The sequence below is a fragment of the Cryptomeria japonica genome, chromosome 6, assembly GCF_030272615.1.
Source record: "Cryptomeria japonica chromosome 6, Sugi_1.0, whole genome shotgun sequence".
NCBI lineage: Eukaryota > Viridiplantae > Streptophyta > Pinopsida > Cupressales > Cupressaceae > Cryptomeria > Cryptomeria japonica.
In genome coordinates, this window is record NC_081410.1 from 78,512,340 (window position 1) to 78,529,337 (window position 16,998).

Sequence of the window (16,998 nt, forward strand, 5' to 3'; positions counted from 1 at the left end):
AAAATGTAATCTTTAGTATTTATCATTACATGGTCATCAGAATAAGGGAGAAGCATATCACTGGGAGCCCAAATTTACTCTTTAGTAATCTTCTGGGAGCCCAAATGTAATCTTTAGTATTTACTCTTTGGATCCTTTTTTTTTCCTTCTATAAGCTGCTTATGATTCAACCATCTTTATAAAGATTAATTTATTTTAATAATAATATTAACCTTTAATATCTCTTCTTAATCTATTCTAGTACAGCTTTTCAAATTTTGTTCGCAAATACTACTTATCCTCAAAATACTCAATCTCACTATATTTGCTGCATTTGTATCTTAACCCAAATTTTTTATTTTGACAACTGTGATCATCCTCCATTCGTTGTCATGGATCAAATAAAACTTATGTTGCTACAATGCTTTCAATAATTTATCTAGTCCAGGATTCCTCTTCCTAGGATGATTAAAATTGGCATTTGACCATGAACTATACCCTCTGAAACCTACCTGCTTCAGTTTTTTTGATCTATAAATGCCCTGGACATAACCAGATTGGATGAGTGACCAAATTTCTTTAATTGCCCTTTTGAGTACCACATAGTTATGTGGAGACATCCATCTTTATCATTGTGAAAATAAAAAAATGAACTTAATCAGCTGTTGATATTCCTGTAAGCTCTATCTGTCAAATGCTTGAACTGCTCAATAAATTTACAACAAATCTGAATTCCAATTCAATTGCTTTGTTTTCTTAATTGTAGGACTTGCAGAGATAATCTTACAACTTCAAATATCTCCACTTAGTTTTACTGTTTAATAGGATGTAGTTGAAGAAATCTAATCCCCTCACTCAACAATTTCACAACTATCTTCCAAAACCTTAATAACAATCTCAACAAAGTCTCAAGATCGGCTTCAACAGCACCCTCAACTTTAGGTCTTAACAACAAACTTTGATAAGTTCATGTATATTCCCAACAAATCTTAAACAACTCACCACTGCAATTTTGCAATAATGACCACACCAACAATCAATCTCCTAACTTGATAGCTCCTCTTCTTCACTGCCCTCGACAACTTACAAATATAACTTCCACACTTAACATGAAATTTCTCCTATTTTTTGAAGTTTGGTGAATTTTGGCATAGACTGGACTCAAATTGTCTTACACTGGTCATCTGATTTGTTTAACTATTTGACTCTAAACAAATGTCAAATAACTTTTGCATTACTCGTTGACAACTGTTTGAAATTGTTTTTCACATTATTATGAACAATCTAGACCCTGATTTTGATTTGCTGAATGATTTTCGCACTTGACAACATGACATTTGCTATTTTTAGAAATTAGGAACTTTGGCATAGACTGAATTTAAATTGTCTTCTACCGTTCATCTGATTTGTTTTTGACTCTTAGCAAACACAAATAACTTTTGCACGACTCTGACAACATCTATTTTAAATTGTTTTTCATGTTAATATGGACTGTGGAAGTCTCTGGTATACAACTATATGAATCAGTTAAGACTCTGGCTCTGCTTTGTTAAATGATTTATCTTTCCTCCTGTTTTTCTTATTTAAGTTTAAATCAATGGGCAGATTGGCAAGGTTTGCCATGGGAAAATTAAGTAGATTGTACACACTTAAATGTTTCTTACCTTGCATTAGCTATTTCAATGATGCAGGTAGTGCCTTGCTTGCTACCTGTTGTGACCTTTTTCACACATCGCCCCATTGCAAATGGGGACCCTCTCTTTTCCTGCTTTCTAGGGTTTTGTTAGTGTCCTATGACCTTCTGCTGCAGTTTCACCAAGCCTTGTCCAGTTTTGAGCATTTCAAGCCCTGACGATTGAAAGTTAGTTTTTTGCAAATTATGTTATTCTGAAATACGAACACCACCAGAGTGCTTAGAAAGGCCAAAGGACAAAGATCGTAATTGATTTGGACGAATTTGGACAACTTTCTATTTTTAGAAAGTTTGCTTTTTTTTTGCTTTTTCCTATTTTTTAGGAAGTTTTGTTTTTGGCATTTTCAGCCCGATCCCCGATATGGTTATTTTTAGAAAGTTTTTCCTACTTTTTAGGGATGCTTGCTTTTTGCTTTTTCGGGATGCGAACCTAGGGTTTACACTTGCACCACTGACCAGCTTCGACCGGAACTCGAAAATTCCAGGTTTTGACCTAAAAAGCCAAATCCCTAGATTTTAGGGATCATACTGCTTTTTGCTTTTTTAGGATGTGAATCTAGGGTTTGCACTTACACCACTGACCAGCTTTGACTGGAACTCAAAAATTCCAAGTTTTGACCTAAAAAGCCAAATCCCTAGATTTTAGGGGGCGTGATGCCTCAGATGATCCACCTAGGCATGGATTTCAAATTTCAAGTTAATCCAGTTAAATTTGATTAAGCTGTGAAATTTTGATTTTTTTATAAGAAATTTAGTTGCCTGGAATGTCATCCCGATCCTGAAATTTGACTAAGTCTAGAAAATTGGAGAATCCTCAAAAAAACTAGATTTTGCATTAGTAGTCCTAGAGGTCCGAAACCACTCTCAAACATCCTGACAATATATGTCTTTTCTCTTTCTTATACTTAAATGTTATATTTCATATATAGTCCGCCCTCTTGAGAGCCTCCAAAAGTCCGCCTTGAAGGGAGAGCTCTAAACTCCGCCCCATGATGGAGAGGTGCTCAAAGTCTGCCATGTTTGAAGAGGTCTTCCAAAGTCTGCCATCCTTGGTGGGAGCCTAAAACTCCGCCTTGGTTGAGGTCTCTCCAAAAGTCCACCATGTTGAGAGGGAACACCAAAGTCCGCCATGCATGAGGAAGACCTTCAAAGTCCGCCTTGGTTGAGGTCACCCAGAAGTCTGCCAAAGGAGAACACCTTCCAAAACTCCGCCCATGGTGCTGGTCATCCAAAACTCCGCCCAAGGTGCTGCTGAGTGAATTGTCTTGAAACTCCGCCCTATCCTAGCACCTTGGTGGCCAACACTGGAAACTCCGCCCTATCCTACCATGTTGGTGGCCAACCCTCCAAAGTCCGCCATGAAGGAATGCCTTCCAAGGTCCGTCATGTGGGAGCCTTTTCAAAACTCCGCCATGTGGGAGCCTTTTCAAAACTCCGCCATGTATAGGTTAAGTTTGGAAGCCCATGAGGAGAGGTCTTAGAAGTCCGCCATGAAGGGGTATAGCCTAAAGCCCGCTATGTAGAGGAGTCTCCAAAGTCCGCCATAGGTCAAGAAGACTAAGGAGAGGGAGCCCAAAACTCCGCCCTCCTTTGTGCCACCTCAAAAGTCCGCCCTACCCTAGCAAAATGATGGTGATCTTAGGGAAGTCCGCCCATGTTGGAGAAGTCTTCAAACTCCGCCCAAGATGCTAAGTCATGGAAGAAGAGCCATATGAAAAGTCCGCCCTAAGCCTTCAAGTCTAGATGAAGGGTTATCTAGAAGTCCACCTTGGCAAGCAACAAGGTAGGAGAGTCTCCAAAGTCCGCCCATGAGGAGAGGCCTTAGAAGTCCGCTCAAGGTAGATAGAAGCCATGTCTAAACTCCGCCCTCCAAGCATATTGGAGCCTTCAAAGTCCGCCTTGGTGGAGGTGACACCAAAGTCTGCCTTGGTGGAAGTAACACCAAAACCCCGCCCTATCCAAGGAGATGATGTGGAGACCTCTAAATCTCCGCCATGCATTGAGAGGTAAAGGAAAGTCCGCCAAAGAAGGTAAGCTTCCAAAAGTCCGCCAAAGCTTGAAGAAGATGAAGGTGAGTCTTCAAAAGTCCGCCTAAACATAAAAGTCAAACAAAATCAACGAAAATACAAGTGATGTCATGAAAATCCTCCAAGATTTTGAACTTAGAGACCAAAATAGAAAGTTCTTTGGAAGAGAATATTTGAAGATTGACAAGGATTTCAAACTTAAATCCAAAATGGAAAGTTTTTAAAAGAGAATATTGGAAGATTAATAAATATTTCGAACTTATAGCCAAATTGGAAACTTTTAGAAGATATTAAGGGTTTCTGATTGAGGATTTAACTTTATTTACAAATACTTCGTTGTAAACTTCATTTCTACACCAAGAAGTTCGAAATTACTAAGGAGAGCTTAGTAAAGTATTTTCAGTTTGAAGATCATCTGGAGAAAGTTTTGGACAATGCTGGAAGTTGGATAAACTTTTTTGACAAAAGTTTCACAGATTTTTGAGAAAGACAACTAGTATAAGGAAGAATTATTGAATCTCTCTTAAATTTTTGAGTATTTTTGAGAAATTTCCAGCCTTACATCCCTTTATTCGAAGGTGAAATTAAATTCATGATGCAGATTTATGTATTTTCCGAGTTTTTTCCAGAGTTTGAGAAATGATTTTTAGTGAATTTGTTTGAATTTTGGAGAAAGAAAATCATTTTTTTTGGCTAAGTAAGAAAGTTTTTCAAAGCTATGACACTCAGTGTTGATTTACGATCACGACCATCGGTTTTTCAAAAGAAATTTCAAGTTTTTTATGGCTAAGTATAAGATGAAATTTTCCGACACTTAGCCGTTCACAGCCTTGATTTTCTTTAATCCAAGATAGATTTCTAACTTATTTTCCTTTGGTTTTACAGGTCGCAGGAGGACATAGAAGCGGGATCATCATAGAGATCGCAGCTGGAGTTTCAAGCCAAACGAAAGATTGAGGACAAGTTCACAGGCAAGGTTCATCCGGGCGTGAAGATAGCCAAAATTTGGTTAAGTATGGGAAATGTTTCACAAAGAAAATTCCAATTTCCTCAATTATGATGAAGGTATGGAGAAATTCTTCTCCAAATGTCAGGGTATCAAGAAGAAGGACATGATCACAGCGAATGCCTGAACAGCTTGATCCCATCATTTCATATTTGCAAGGGGCTATCTAGAGCTTTTACCCTCCTCCCACGCAACATAAATTGGCAACTGAAGGCAGGATCATCACAAACAACACAAATGGAGTTTCAAGCCAAATTCAGAATTGAAGACGGGACCACGAGCAAGGTTCGTCCGAGTATAGAGAGGGCCAAAATTTGGCTAAGTATGAGAAAAACTTCACGAGGGGATTTCCTCTCCAAATTCGAGGCACTTGAAAGAATCTCAAGGCATCAAGAAAGAAAAGTTCTCAGACTTGGTGAAAATATGAAAAGTTAGATAAACTTCCAACTTCTTGAAGGATTTCATCTCTTGAAGGAATAAAAAAAGACAAGCTCCCAAGCATAATCAAATGGCGACAAGAAGGAATCAAATTTCCATACTTAGACGATTTCTTGACACAAATTGGAGAATTCAAGGAAGACATTGAACACGTTGAGGTGGCGCCTCGTCATTTTCCAACCAATCAAATCGCTCCAAGTTAGCATGTCTAGGTTCGATGAACCTGACTTATCCAGAAGCTTTTAGAAGGGCACACTTCACAATGCAACAACCTTCTATTTTCATTGATGGTTCATATTTAGCAAGAAGGACAAGTGTCCCAAATGTAATTGGTCGAGGGTAGTTAGTTTTGGGAAACCCTGATTATGGTTTATAGCTTTCAATCTGGGCCCTTGATCACTGTTTGATCTCGGCCGTTCATTTATTTTTGAGAAACTATATAAGGCTACCTCCTCTCATTTGGAGAGTGTGAGGTTTTTGATGTATTGTTGCTTAAGGTCATTTCCAGATAATATATTGCATGTGCGCTGCTTTGTAATCGCTATTGTTTGAATGATTTGCATGGTTTCAATTTCCTCAACACTTAGTTAGAGTTAGTTTAGATTTGCTTTCATTGTTGTTAATTTGAATGAAGGATTTGATAAGTGTCAATTAATGGTGTATCTTCGCTCATACTTTTGGTAAATGGATGATTTCCATCTTACCGTGCAAAGTTAGTCTGAGCCCGTCCTCTGTGCATCCCAACATCACAATCATAAGCACAACCCATCGAAGATCGCACCGACTTTGTGTAGTTGTCCCTAGTGTGGCGAAGCAAGGTTTGGTTTCTTGAGAGCACCCAGTTGATACCGTCTCCAAAATTCGTAGGATTAGATTAGCCTTCTCAAACCCTATCCCTTTTCCCTTTCTTTTGAAAGTCTAAATCCCAGAAAATTCCCCAAAAAAAGAACAGCCTAAAATTGCTAAATCCATCTAAGTCCTGCAGTTCAAGATACTTGTTAAACGTAAGTCCCCCTTGAAATTTCAGGATACACTACCCAAGAAGCTATTCCACTAAGGTCGCTTGTTCGCACATATAGACCTTGGAATCAGTAGTGATTTTTCAGGAGAGGATAGAATACCTTCGGGTATCCTATTCTAATCTTTGGTAGATGATAAAACAGACACCAACACTACCGAGTGTCTATAAATAAACTTCATCCCCGGCTTAATTTCCATTACTCAGATCAACAATTTGATTCAAAACTTGGACAATTTTTTTTCAGCATTCTTTGAATGAAATAACTGCCAAATGTTTATTCATCTGTTCAAAGGCTTTTCAATCTTCTTGATTGCCTCAGCACATAACATGAGATAGCTTAAGAACCTGGCATGATACCCAAAATAGAACACTTGATAAAATATTGTTGGAAAAAAGTGCAATCTAATTGAAGACTGGAAGCATTGTTATCAGAAACAAAGTTAGGAAAATTATTGGAACAAATATTTAAACTGCACCATGTTAAAGGGCTGTAGAACATCTAGTGATTGCTGTGAAAGAGAACTCATATATCCTTGGGAGGTAGAGGGACTATTGTGAGAGAGCCCCAGTTCTTAAAAATCCTTTAAATCCTGACAGAGGCCAACAAATTGCACTTTGTGACAGATGTGGCCAACCTGGATCTGTAGTGAGAACACACAAGATTGGCACGTGAGAGAGCCCCAGTTCTTAAAAATCCTTTAAATCCTGACAGAGGCCAACAAATTGCACTTTGTGACAGATGTGGCCAACCTGGATCTGTAGTGAGAACACAGAAGATTGGCACCAGAGTAGGTGATTAAGTTGTTGATTTTAAGTAGACACATTAAAGTGGGACAAATGCATTGGAAAGGAATATTGATTTCGCCAGGCAGCTTGATGGAGAGAAGGTTCTGTACCTGTACAGCAAAGACTGGTTGGTGTTGATGGAAGTTTGTGGTCTGCTGAAGGTGAGATTAGTGCATTGTGGGTGATGTGAAGAAATTTGATTGGCAAAGATAAAGAATGTGTGCTGTCTTATCTGAACAAAAGGTAGAAAGAAAAGTGCATTGAATAAAGAAACAGAAATAGCTTGAACAATTTAAAGGGCAACTTGGTCATTTTCTGTTTTGTATTCAAAGTGATTGTAAGTTGGTTAGATTAGGGTGCAGGAGGTGAATAAGGGAATGGAATTTGGTTGTACTTTGTAAAAGTTGATATTAATTAGTTAAATTCCTTAGTGTATTTTTTAAGGGATTTAGCAACTGTTAATATGATTTTTTTCTGCAAAAAAGATCATAGACATGCTGTAGATGTTAAAAAACATGGTAGGAAGATCATATTGGACTGTGATAATTTTAATTTAAATTTTTTGAATTTAAGGCGCAGAAGTTTTCCTAGAGGAAGGCTAGAAGTTTGAGGCTTAATTCTGCTAATATTGTTGCAAAGATATAGCCTATAACCATGAGGAGCAGCTATAGATGTGTCAATAACAAATTATTGGTACACTTGTAGAGTTAAAGAGTGAGCTCAATGTCTAGCACCATTTCTACTTCAGTCAGCAGCTGCAATGGCTTCCGTTACATTTGATTAAGTGAGATATAATGCTTACATTAGAGATGCTTGAAAGCTGTCCTGCATGGCATATTGACAGAAGTAAATGATCATCATTGGAGGCAAAAGAACTATGTTGTAATAGGTACCTCATTAGTCTAAGCAATGTAGGGATCCACATGCGTGTGTTTGCTGAATCTGTCATTTCTAATAAACATAAAGAGGGGAATGTTGGAAAAGACAATATTTATCTGGTTTGGCAGTGTTTGGCACTTGATATGTTGACATATCTAGTAGGTAGCTGAAATATTGTATCTTAATTCCAGTGGATAATATAGTAGTAGTATTCTAAATACTTCCTTAACTTCTAAACTGATCTATCAGAGGAGTGATACGCTTTACTTTGAAATCAACATCGCATTGATCTTATTTCATTTGTATCCTCCCTGTTAAAATAATATTAATATCTTCTATAATGGTCATCTTCTATTTTAAGTTGTCGACTTATTTAGCTTGTTAAGTTAGCTTTTTATTATGTAATTAGCTTTTAAGCTTTATTTAGCATTTATCTTTTAAGCTTAATTTAGCTTTCACGCTTAATTTAGCTTTTTAACACTTTAATCTTTTACTTTAATGTTATGTTCTAATTATAGAACATCGTTTTGTAACCTCTATATATACGTGTGTATATCATTCAATGTAATTATCCGATTATTGAATCATTCGTTCAATTTATTTTTCATGGTATTAGAGCAGGTCGATGGGATTCTTTAAAGTTTGACGAATTTTTATAAAAATTCATGGCCTTCTTTCTGAAATATTTTCCAGATTTTTTTTTAATTGTTTTTATTTATAAAAAACCGATTTTGCTTTTTTGAAAGCTTTTTGAGGGTTTCGAGGGTTTCTGGTTCGTGGGCGAATTTCTTTGTGCTGGGCAATAGTTCATGTTTTTTTGAGGGTTTTGGAGATTTTCGGGCCTGCAACTTAGAGGGTTTTTTTTGCAGATTGAAAATTCTCTTAGGGTTTCTGCAATTTCGACTAGGGTTTTGACCCTTAAGTTCAAGTCGAAATTTTATTCTGGTTGCAGATTCTTGGTGGGTTTTTCGAGACCTCAATTGGGTCGTTGTCATATTTTTTTGGGTGCATCGTTTTCCGTGCCTCGGTTTTTGAGCAGTCGAGTTTGCATTCTGATTTCAGATTCTTGGTGGGTTTTTCAAGAGCTTTTCTGAGTTGGTCTCATTTTTTTGGGTGCCTCGTTTTCTATGCCTTGAATTTTGTGCCAGCAAATTTGCCTTGTAATTTAAAAACAATTCGCAATTTCTGCTAATTTTGTGGACATCGGGAATTTAGCTGTCTTCCAAACCTCGAAATTTGTGCCTTGGAATTCGTGCTAAAATTCTCCTATAGGGTTTCAGTTTTTTTAGCAGTTGCTTCTATTCTGATTTAAAAAAAAAATCAAATCAGATTCTTCTATCTCATGCTTTCACTAGGTTGACCTCGTTCAACCTCCATTTTCGTGATGGCATCTTTGACCAACATCATGTCGGAACACATTCAAAAGTTCAACAGCTGCCACAACACCTGGAAATAGTGCATGTTCACGATATCTATATCATACCTTTATCATATTGATTTAGGCCAAAACTCGTCTTACAGGGCCCAAAGTTTTCACGATTTTTTCCTGAAAAATTGTCTATCGGTTTTTTGATTTTTTCCACAAAAAATCATGGGAGGGTTTTCACGATTTTTTCCTCAAAATTTTTCGCAGGGTTTAGAATTCTTTCCTTAAAAATTATTATTTGTCATCCGCAAAGCTTGTGTGGGATTTCTAGGTTTTCATAATTTTTTTCTTCAAAAATTGTTTGCCAGTTTTTATGATTTTTTCCTCAAAAATCATCTATAATATGCGAAGTTCGCGTGGGATTTGTGATTCGTGAAGTTCTTTGGTTTTGATTGATTTTTCTCCTCAAAAATCGAGCTTTGTTGCAGTCAGTTTGGGTCGCACCTGCCAGGGCGAGCATCTGCAACCTTGGTATCTTGCAGTCAGTTTTGGAGTTGGTACTCTTCTGCAAAAGGGTTTGCTGATTTTTTCCTCAAAATCATTGTTTCAGGCTTCAGTAATTTGTGTGTGCCAGATCTCTAATTCGCGTGTGAAGGCTACATTCGCTTGGATGGCTTTTGTTACTCTTGGTCATTTACATTTTGCAGATCTTGGGAGGGTCTCCGTAGCAACAGAGTGTTCTTTGCATCTGTGATCATAACACCTGCAGTGTTTTCTGTAGGGTATTGAGTACGATGACCATTAGGGAGGGTGTTAAAATAATATTAATATCTTCTATAATGGTCATCTTCTATTTTTAGTGGTCATCTTCTTTTTTAAGTTGTCGACTTATTTGGCTTGTTAAGTTAGCTTTTTTATTATGCAATTAGCTTTTAAGCTTTATTTAGCATTTAGCTTTTTCTTTTTAGTTATTTAGCTTTTAAGCTTTATTTAGCTTTTAAGCTTAATTTAGCTTTCAAGCTTAATTTAGTGTTTAGCTCTTTAATCTTTTACTTTAACGTTATGTTCTAATTATAGAACATTGTCTTGTAACCTCTATATATATGTGTGTGTATATCGTTCAATGTAATTATCCGATTATTGAAGCATTCATTCAATTTATTTTTCACTTCCTAGGGTCTTAAATGGATACGATCCATTCCATTCCAAATTCTGTTAAATATTTTTTGACTCATAAAGTGGCACTTCCATTTACTTTGATGTCTTTTTCAGTTCACACAATTAATTTTGCAAACTGTTTGACACAAGCCTAAAATTCATTCAAAATTTGACTTCTTAACTCAAAATTATTTGTTTTAACCATTTTCTATCATAAACAAATGTCATGCCCCCGATCATGTCATAAGGGATATAATAATAATATTCACTACCATTTCAGAAATCAATAAATAAATTGAGAAAATTGTCTTAATTAATAATACTTAACAATTTTCTAAATGCCTACACCACCGACCATAAGGAATCCGTTTCCTTGATCAGCAACCTGTAGTGTTAACAAACCTTCCCTAACCCAGCATTGATGCATAAATACATATCAGCGAATTTATTCAATTTTGAAAGGCAATTAAGATAAACAGCAGCAATAATATATAGGAATTTTTTTTTTAAGGTATGCATGATTGAGGAGGTGCAATTACATCCAAGCAGCCGCAGGTCTTCATTAAAGTGCCGCAGCTGTAGGAAATGATATGATTAAGTTAATAACAATCAATAGCTTAGTCAAAAGCAGCAATCAAATATGTTTTAGATTAGTTAAGGAGCGAAAGGGACACCACTCTTGGGGGAAGGGTGGCCACCTAAGGAGGCACAACTCTTAGCAACAAAAGAAGGATATTTAAGGAGGGACATTGGTTGAAGGAAGGACATCAAGGAAAATCAGACAAACATCTTCAGCGATCAATTAAGGGAAATATCAATACCGATCAAAGAAGACAATATTAAGCAATAAGAATGAATTCAGATCTGGCACATAGCATATCAGACCCAGACTTATTATACATAACAGAAAATTATCATTGTTGATTATCTTTGCGGTATGCCTAAGTGCATGTTTAACCTATGCACCATAAAAATATTATTTATTATATAATCTCTAATATATATACCTCTTTCACACGATGTTGACTGAATGAGATCTAGATTCATGACCTAGAATGATGTGTAAAAGCTCTTATCCATAATTTTATTCCATTAATTTTGGTTAATAGAAATGTGAGTCATGCCTTAGGCATGTCTATTTATTGTTTTGTAACCTGTTTAACTTGCATGCTTGGTTGTGATGTATCCAAAAATCAACATTTCCAGCATGTTAGAGTAGAATAAGAAATACTAAAGTTCTTGTTTTCAATTATTATACCAACTTTTCATTGTTCTTTTATGCAACAACACGAATTATCTAAGTTGCTATACTTGGTTTGAGTTCAGGGTTTGGCTATGCTGATATGACATAATGAGAGAATAAAAGGGATATATTGACTATTGAGTGTTGACAATATTGTTTATGTGATAATTTGTGGACTTGACTAGTTTGGCTATTTTGCCACCCATATTTGTTGGGTCAAGTTTGGGTTCAGATATAGGGTGTGGATGGCTATGGACTCACTTGCCAACAAACATGGGAGCAATGATGCATTCTTGTGTTGGTGGCAATATTTTTATTTAGGGTTGTGTTTTTAATTGGACTAATAATTTTTCGGAAGCATTCCAATGTTAGTGGTGAAATGCAGTTTGCTTTCTCCACATATGAAGCATGTACGTTGTATTGGAAAATGGTGAAAGACTCCCATATCATGTGAAATGAACCTTTTGATGGGATTGATGATTTGGAGTTTGCTTCTTCACGTGAATCCCAATCAACCGCTTGGCCCACTTACTCCTATGTGGAAACAAACCATATGTTTTAGCCCTCAATTTACTTTTTTCCTTGATCTTTGGCCTGCCACTGAGTCGAATTGCAACTCTCTCAGTATTGGGGTTCAACTGTTAATACTCCAATCACGAGTAAATTGCTGATTGCTTGAATGCATATATATATATATATATATATATATTGCTAACTGTTTAAAAATATTTTGGTCATACAAGCATTAACTTGAGACCATTACAAGCTCTTGTGAGCACAACCATGAGACTAACAGCAACTCCTTTTGAGCAATCACATTAGAAACCACCTATGGAAGACGGAGAGTGTCAACTTGAAATCCACTTAATTAGAAACCATCTCCACACTAGAAGCCAACTATAGAAGACCAAGAGTCATGAATTAGAATTCCGTCTTAGGTTTCCCTTTGGAAATTGAACTTGGGTCTCCATTATTAATTCGTATAAATATGAATATATAATATAATATAAATATATATTATTTTATATTTATGTATAATATACATGTGTACATGCTCGAGGGAAAAAAATTAATTTGAAATTAAGAAGCCTTGATTCTTTAAGCAACATGACAACAATATAAATGGTAAGATAATGCTCTCTAATCTCTACCATTCTCAAAGTAGTTTGTCTTTTTTTATTATTATTGTGCCACTTCCCAATCAAAACAAAGAGGGTTTTGGGTATAATATCACTTGTCACATTATCCTTTTCCTGACATATCATTTACAATTTTATTTTATTCCTTTTGAGTAATAGTGGTTTTCTCAACCTTCGGGGAAGACTTTGCTTGGAGAAAAAAAGAGGCTATTAATCCTAGCCTTTCTCAACCTTTAATGGAATTGGGTGAAGTGGTTGTTGTGGGTCCTCCAAATGTCATGGTGGGAAAAGCCTGGAGTTAGCCAACAGGGAATTTGTCAATGAAGATTCAGTGAATAACACTCAATCTATTGTATCGTTATCCAAATACAATGACAAAAGGAAGAAGCCTTTGGAGGAGAGATTTGTGATATGACCATCGAATTCTTGTGAATCAAGGCAAACAATCAAAAAAGGGAATGTTGATTATAAGGATTTTTCACTGAATTGATTTGGCGGCTGTATTCAAAGCTCTCTAGAGCGCTTTGGATTCAATCCACACCAATTTAACATTTCTTCTGTTGTAACCTGGTTCTTGTTCGTTTTTGGTCCTTGTTGGGCAGTCATTTGGGGTGGTCTGCTACTGTTTGTCCTTCGTCTTCTTGTTTCATATTGTGTTTTTCAGGCTTCATTGCTATTTCTTCTCATTTCTTTGTAAAAGGGTTATGGGTTCCTTCCAAAACCCTCCTTTACCCTTATTAAAAAATAATAGTAATTTTCGTAATCATTTCATTTTTTCTGAAACTGAGAACCAACATCAGCCTTTATTTATTCAAGTAAATACTTCCAAAACTATGCAATTTGCCATTTACTATATTTTATAGAGAATTAATTAGATTATTGCTGTCATATATAATTAGATTCCTCCCCATTTATATTTTCTTAATTAAAATATTCTCCTTAAAGTGCTAGCTCACATTAGCAAATACGTATCATCCTTTCTACTGTTTCATTGTTTCTAGGCTTCACAATTTTTTTTTTGGGAATCAAAATAAATTATAAAATTGACAATGTGCGTCATCTAGTAGCAATGATTTATTTATTAGTCTAATAAAATTGTGGAACTGGGCTGATTAGATTCATTTGGTGATGCAGGCTGTTCTGAAAAGGCTTATGACAGATGTTCCTTTTGGAGTACTGTTGTCTGGTGGCTTGGATTCTTCCTTAGTTGCTGCTGTTGCTTCACGCCACTTGGCAGGTACTGAGGTTGCTAAGCAGTGGGGATCCAAGCTTCACACCTTCTGTGTGGGACTAGAGGTTTGTCCAATTTCTGCATCATAACAACATATGGATTGCATGGCTAATACATGATGTTATTCCCATTTATATATCAATACTTTTTTTGGATTATTTTTGTTCCTATGAACTATTATAACACTTGCAACACAGCACCATTTAATTCAGTAAATAGATGTTGCAGCATGGTTTAATTTCTGCTTTACAGAACCCTGCTCATCATTTGTATTAAGAGTACATCAGAGTTCAAAGCGAGGGATAAGTTACAATTTCAGAAAATTATTTTAAAATAGGATTCTTGGGCCAAATGTGCATTTGTGAAGATCATGATACATCTGATGCTGTTTGTCTGTTATTCTTTACCTGAGAAAATTATCTTGATATATCTGATGCTGTTTGTCTGTTGTACTTTTTCTGAGAAAATTACCCTTTAAATAAAATCGAAGAAATTAGTATTAGTGAAACATTAGCCATACGACACTTAACAATGAGAAGGGCACATGGATAGCAACATATCCATGTCTTTTGCATGACAAGCATCACATAATATGTATGATGATGCTGTCTGCACAAACCAACATTTACATCCCATGTCTGGAAGCAAAGTTTAACAGCATTACTCTCCCCCTAGATTTTGGTAATGCTTTTTTTGATCATATTTTTTTGAAAATAAAAGGTGAATACTATATTAAAAATAGAATGAGCAATTACAAATGGAAAGAATGATAATTCAAGATGACAAGTATCATCTTGAGAGTTACAATTAAATATATGGACAAAGATTTTGCAGCTAGGTGTTTTGATTCCACCTATAGCCTATTTGTTGGCATAAGAGCTAGTCTTGCTAGGAACTTGTCTGAAATCAATTATTGCCTGACAATATTAGACATCGGCCATTCATCAATATCATAGTCACATGCCCTACTGGCTCATATTTTCTTAGAGCCGTGGATTGTTCAAGGGAGCATAAGGATGTAAATTTCCAGTTTCTCATTTTTAGAGAGCCCATAAAGGAGGTTGGGGCCTTAAATGTTGTACAACTGGTCATTGATTTAGCACGTGTGTGCAAATTGGTGGGTATGATGGTGGAGGGTGCTCACAAGCACATCTTTTGGACCCATTGTTGTGTTCATGTATTGAAAGACATAGGGAAAATAGATTGGGTGAAGCAAGTGGTGGTAGAATCTAGAGACATTCAAATGTTCATTTGCAAACCACCACTCCTCACTCTCTTCAAGACGTTTTCAAAGGGGTTCCTCAAACTTGTTGAGACAATATATGCTAGTTACTTCATTTTATCAGAGACAATGTTTGAGGTGCATTAGTCTCTACAATGATGGCGGTGAATACAAAGTGGAGTAGATGGCCTAATTCAAGCTCTATTGAAGGAAAATCCATCAAACAAAAGGTCCTTGATGAGGATTGGTGGTCCACTGTGAGGTAAGATAGTTCTGGTTTTATTATTAAATTTCTGATAGTACCAAACATTAAATTTTAAATTGCTGTTTTTCAAATTAAATTTCTGATTTTAATGCTTAAATTTTATTGTTCAATGCTTCAACTTTTGAAATCTCTATCATGTCAATTAACGTGTCAATGGATTCTTTTGAACTTTTTGTTTCCATTTTGCAGATATGTTTGCTCTTTCATCTCACATGTAGATGTCATTAGGTATGTTGATATAGACTTCTAGTCTTGGAGAGATACATGAGGCATTTAACAACATGCTTGGAAAAAACAATTTTGGCTAAGGATTCTACTTTGGGAGTATGTGAGCAACATATTAAGCCCATTGTGATGCGGACGTGGAACACAATGAACACCCCGTTTCATATGGTTGCCTTTGCTCTAAATCCCAAATGGTATGCATCAAAGCCTGAAAGGTTGGCTCCATGTGATGGTGAAGAGGTCAAAGAAGGGCTGATGAAGGCCTTTCAAAAGATGTATTCAGATGAGGAGTCTGTAACACTTAGCACAAAATGGTACAATACTTCACACAAAATGGCTTGTCTTAACAAATCTTCATGGTCTAACTTTTAATAAACCGGAGATGAAGATAGGTAGAGCTACATTAGATCAAACTAACTCTATTGGATAGTGGATATGGCACGGGAAGGATACACCACAATTGAATATGCTTGCCATTCGCCTCCTCTCATAGGTTGCCAATTCCTCTACTATAGAGAGTAATTGGTATACATAGGGCTTTATTTGCTCCATCAAGAAGAATAGACTTACCTCTAGACAAGTAGAGAAGCTAGTGGCCATTCATAGTGCTGTTTGACTTGAGGATCTCAAATTCCAGAGTATTGACAGATTCCAGCTTTGCATTGGGATTTTGACCCTGAAGACGTCACCTAGGTTGATGAGGAGGAGGCACTAGAGGGATTGGTTGGGATTTAGTTGGATGAGTTAGACCCTCATAGTGGAAATTGACTTAGAGGACTTTGATTTTGGATGTAGTGTTGAGAGATGTATTTTAGGGGTAACAATGTACTTTCTGCTTTTGTATTTTTCATATTGTGATTGAAAGTGAAACTTGTAGCCCTTGGGCGTTTTGTTGTTACTTGTATGCTTTTTTAATACCACATGCATTTTATCAATGAATTATGAAATCAATTTAAATTAAATTTTGACATTTGCTAATCTGTTTGACTTTGACTCCCATGTGCACTCTCAACTTAGCACAAATGTTATGTATTATGGTTCTATAATGTATATATGTGTGATTTATCAATGTTATATATGAATATTTAAAATTTCCTTATATATCTTAAATTTTCCCTAATTTTTATATAGCCATCGCATTTGCCGTCCCTTGCCATCCCCAAAAATGGCCTGAAAAATCGGGGACCTCGAAATGCATCCCTCGTCCCTTGCCATCCCTGTCATAGAAATTTGGGGTAACTTAGCTTTTAATAGATTAACTTGGACACAAATTCTTGCACAGGAGGTATTGTGGGCTTTAAGTGGGATCTAGTCAACAGA

At 36.2% G+C, this 16,998-nt stretch overlaps 1 protein-coding gene across 3 annotated transcripts in view; it reads left to right on the plus strand.

The window, feature by feature from the left end:
• LOC131072872 (asparagine synthetase [glutamine-hydrolyzing] 3) overlaps nt 1-16,998 on the plus strand; it is a 76,019-nt gene that overhangs the window by 12,307 nt on the left and 46,714 nt on the right. For all 3 annotated transcript variants that reach the window (XM_058009164.1, XM_058009162.2, XM_058009163.2), the window contains exon 9: nt 13,870-14,031. In XM_058009164.1, coding sequence (XP_057865147.1) covers nt 13,870-14,031 — 162 coding nt within the window. The remainder of the gene's footprint in view (nt 1-13,869; nt 14,032-16,998) is intronic.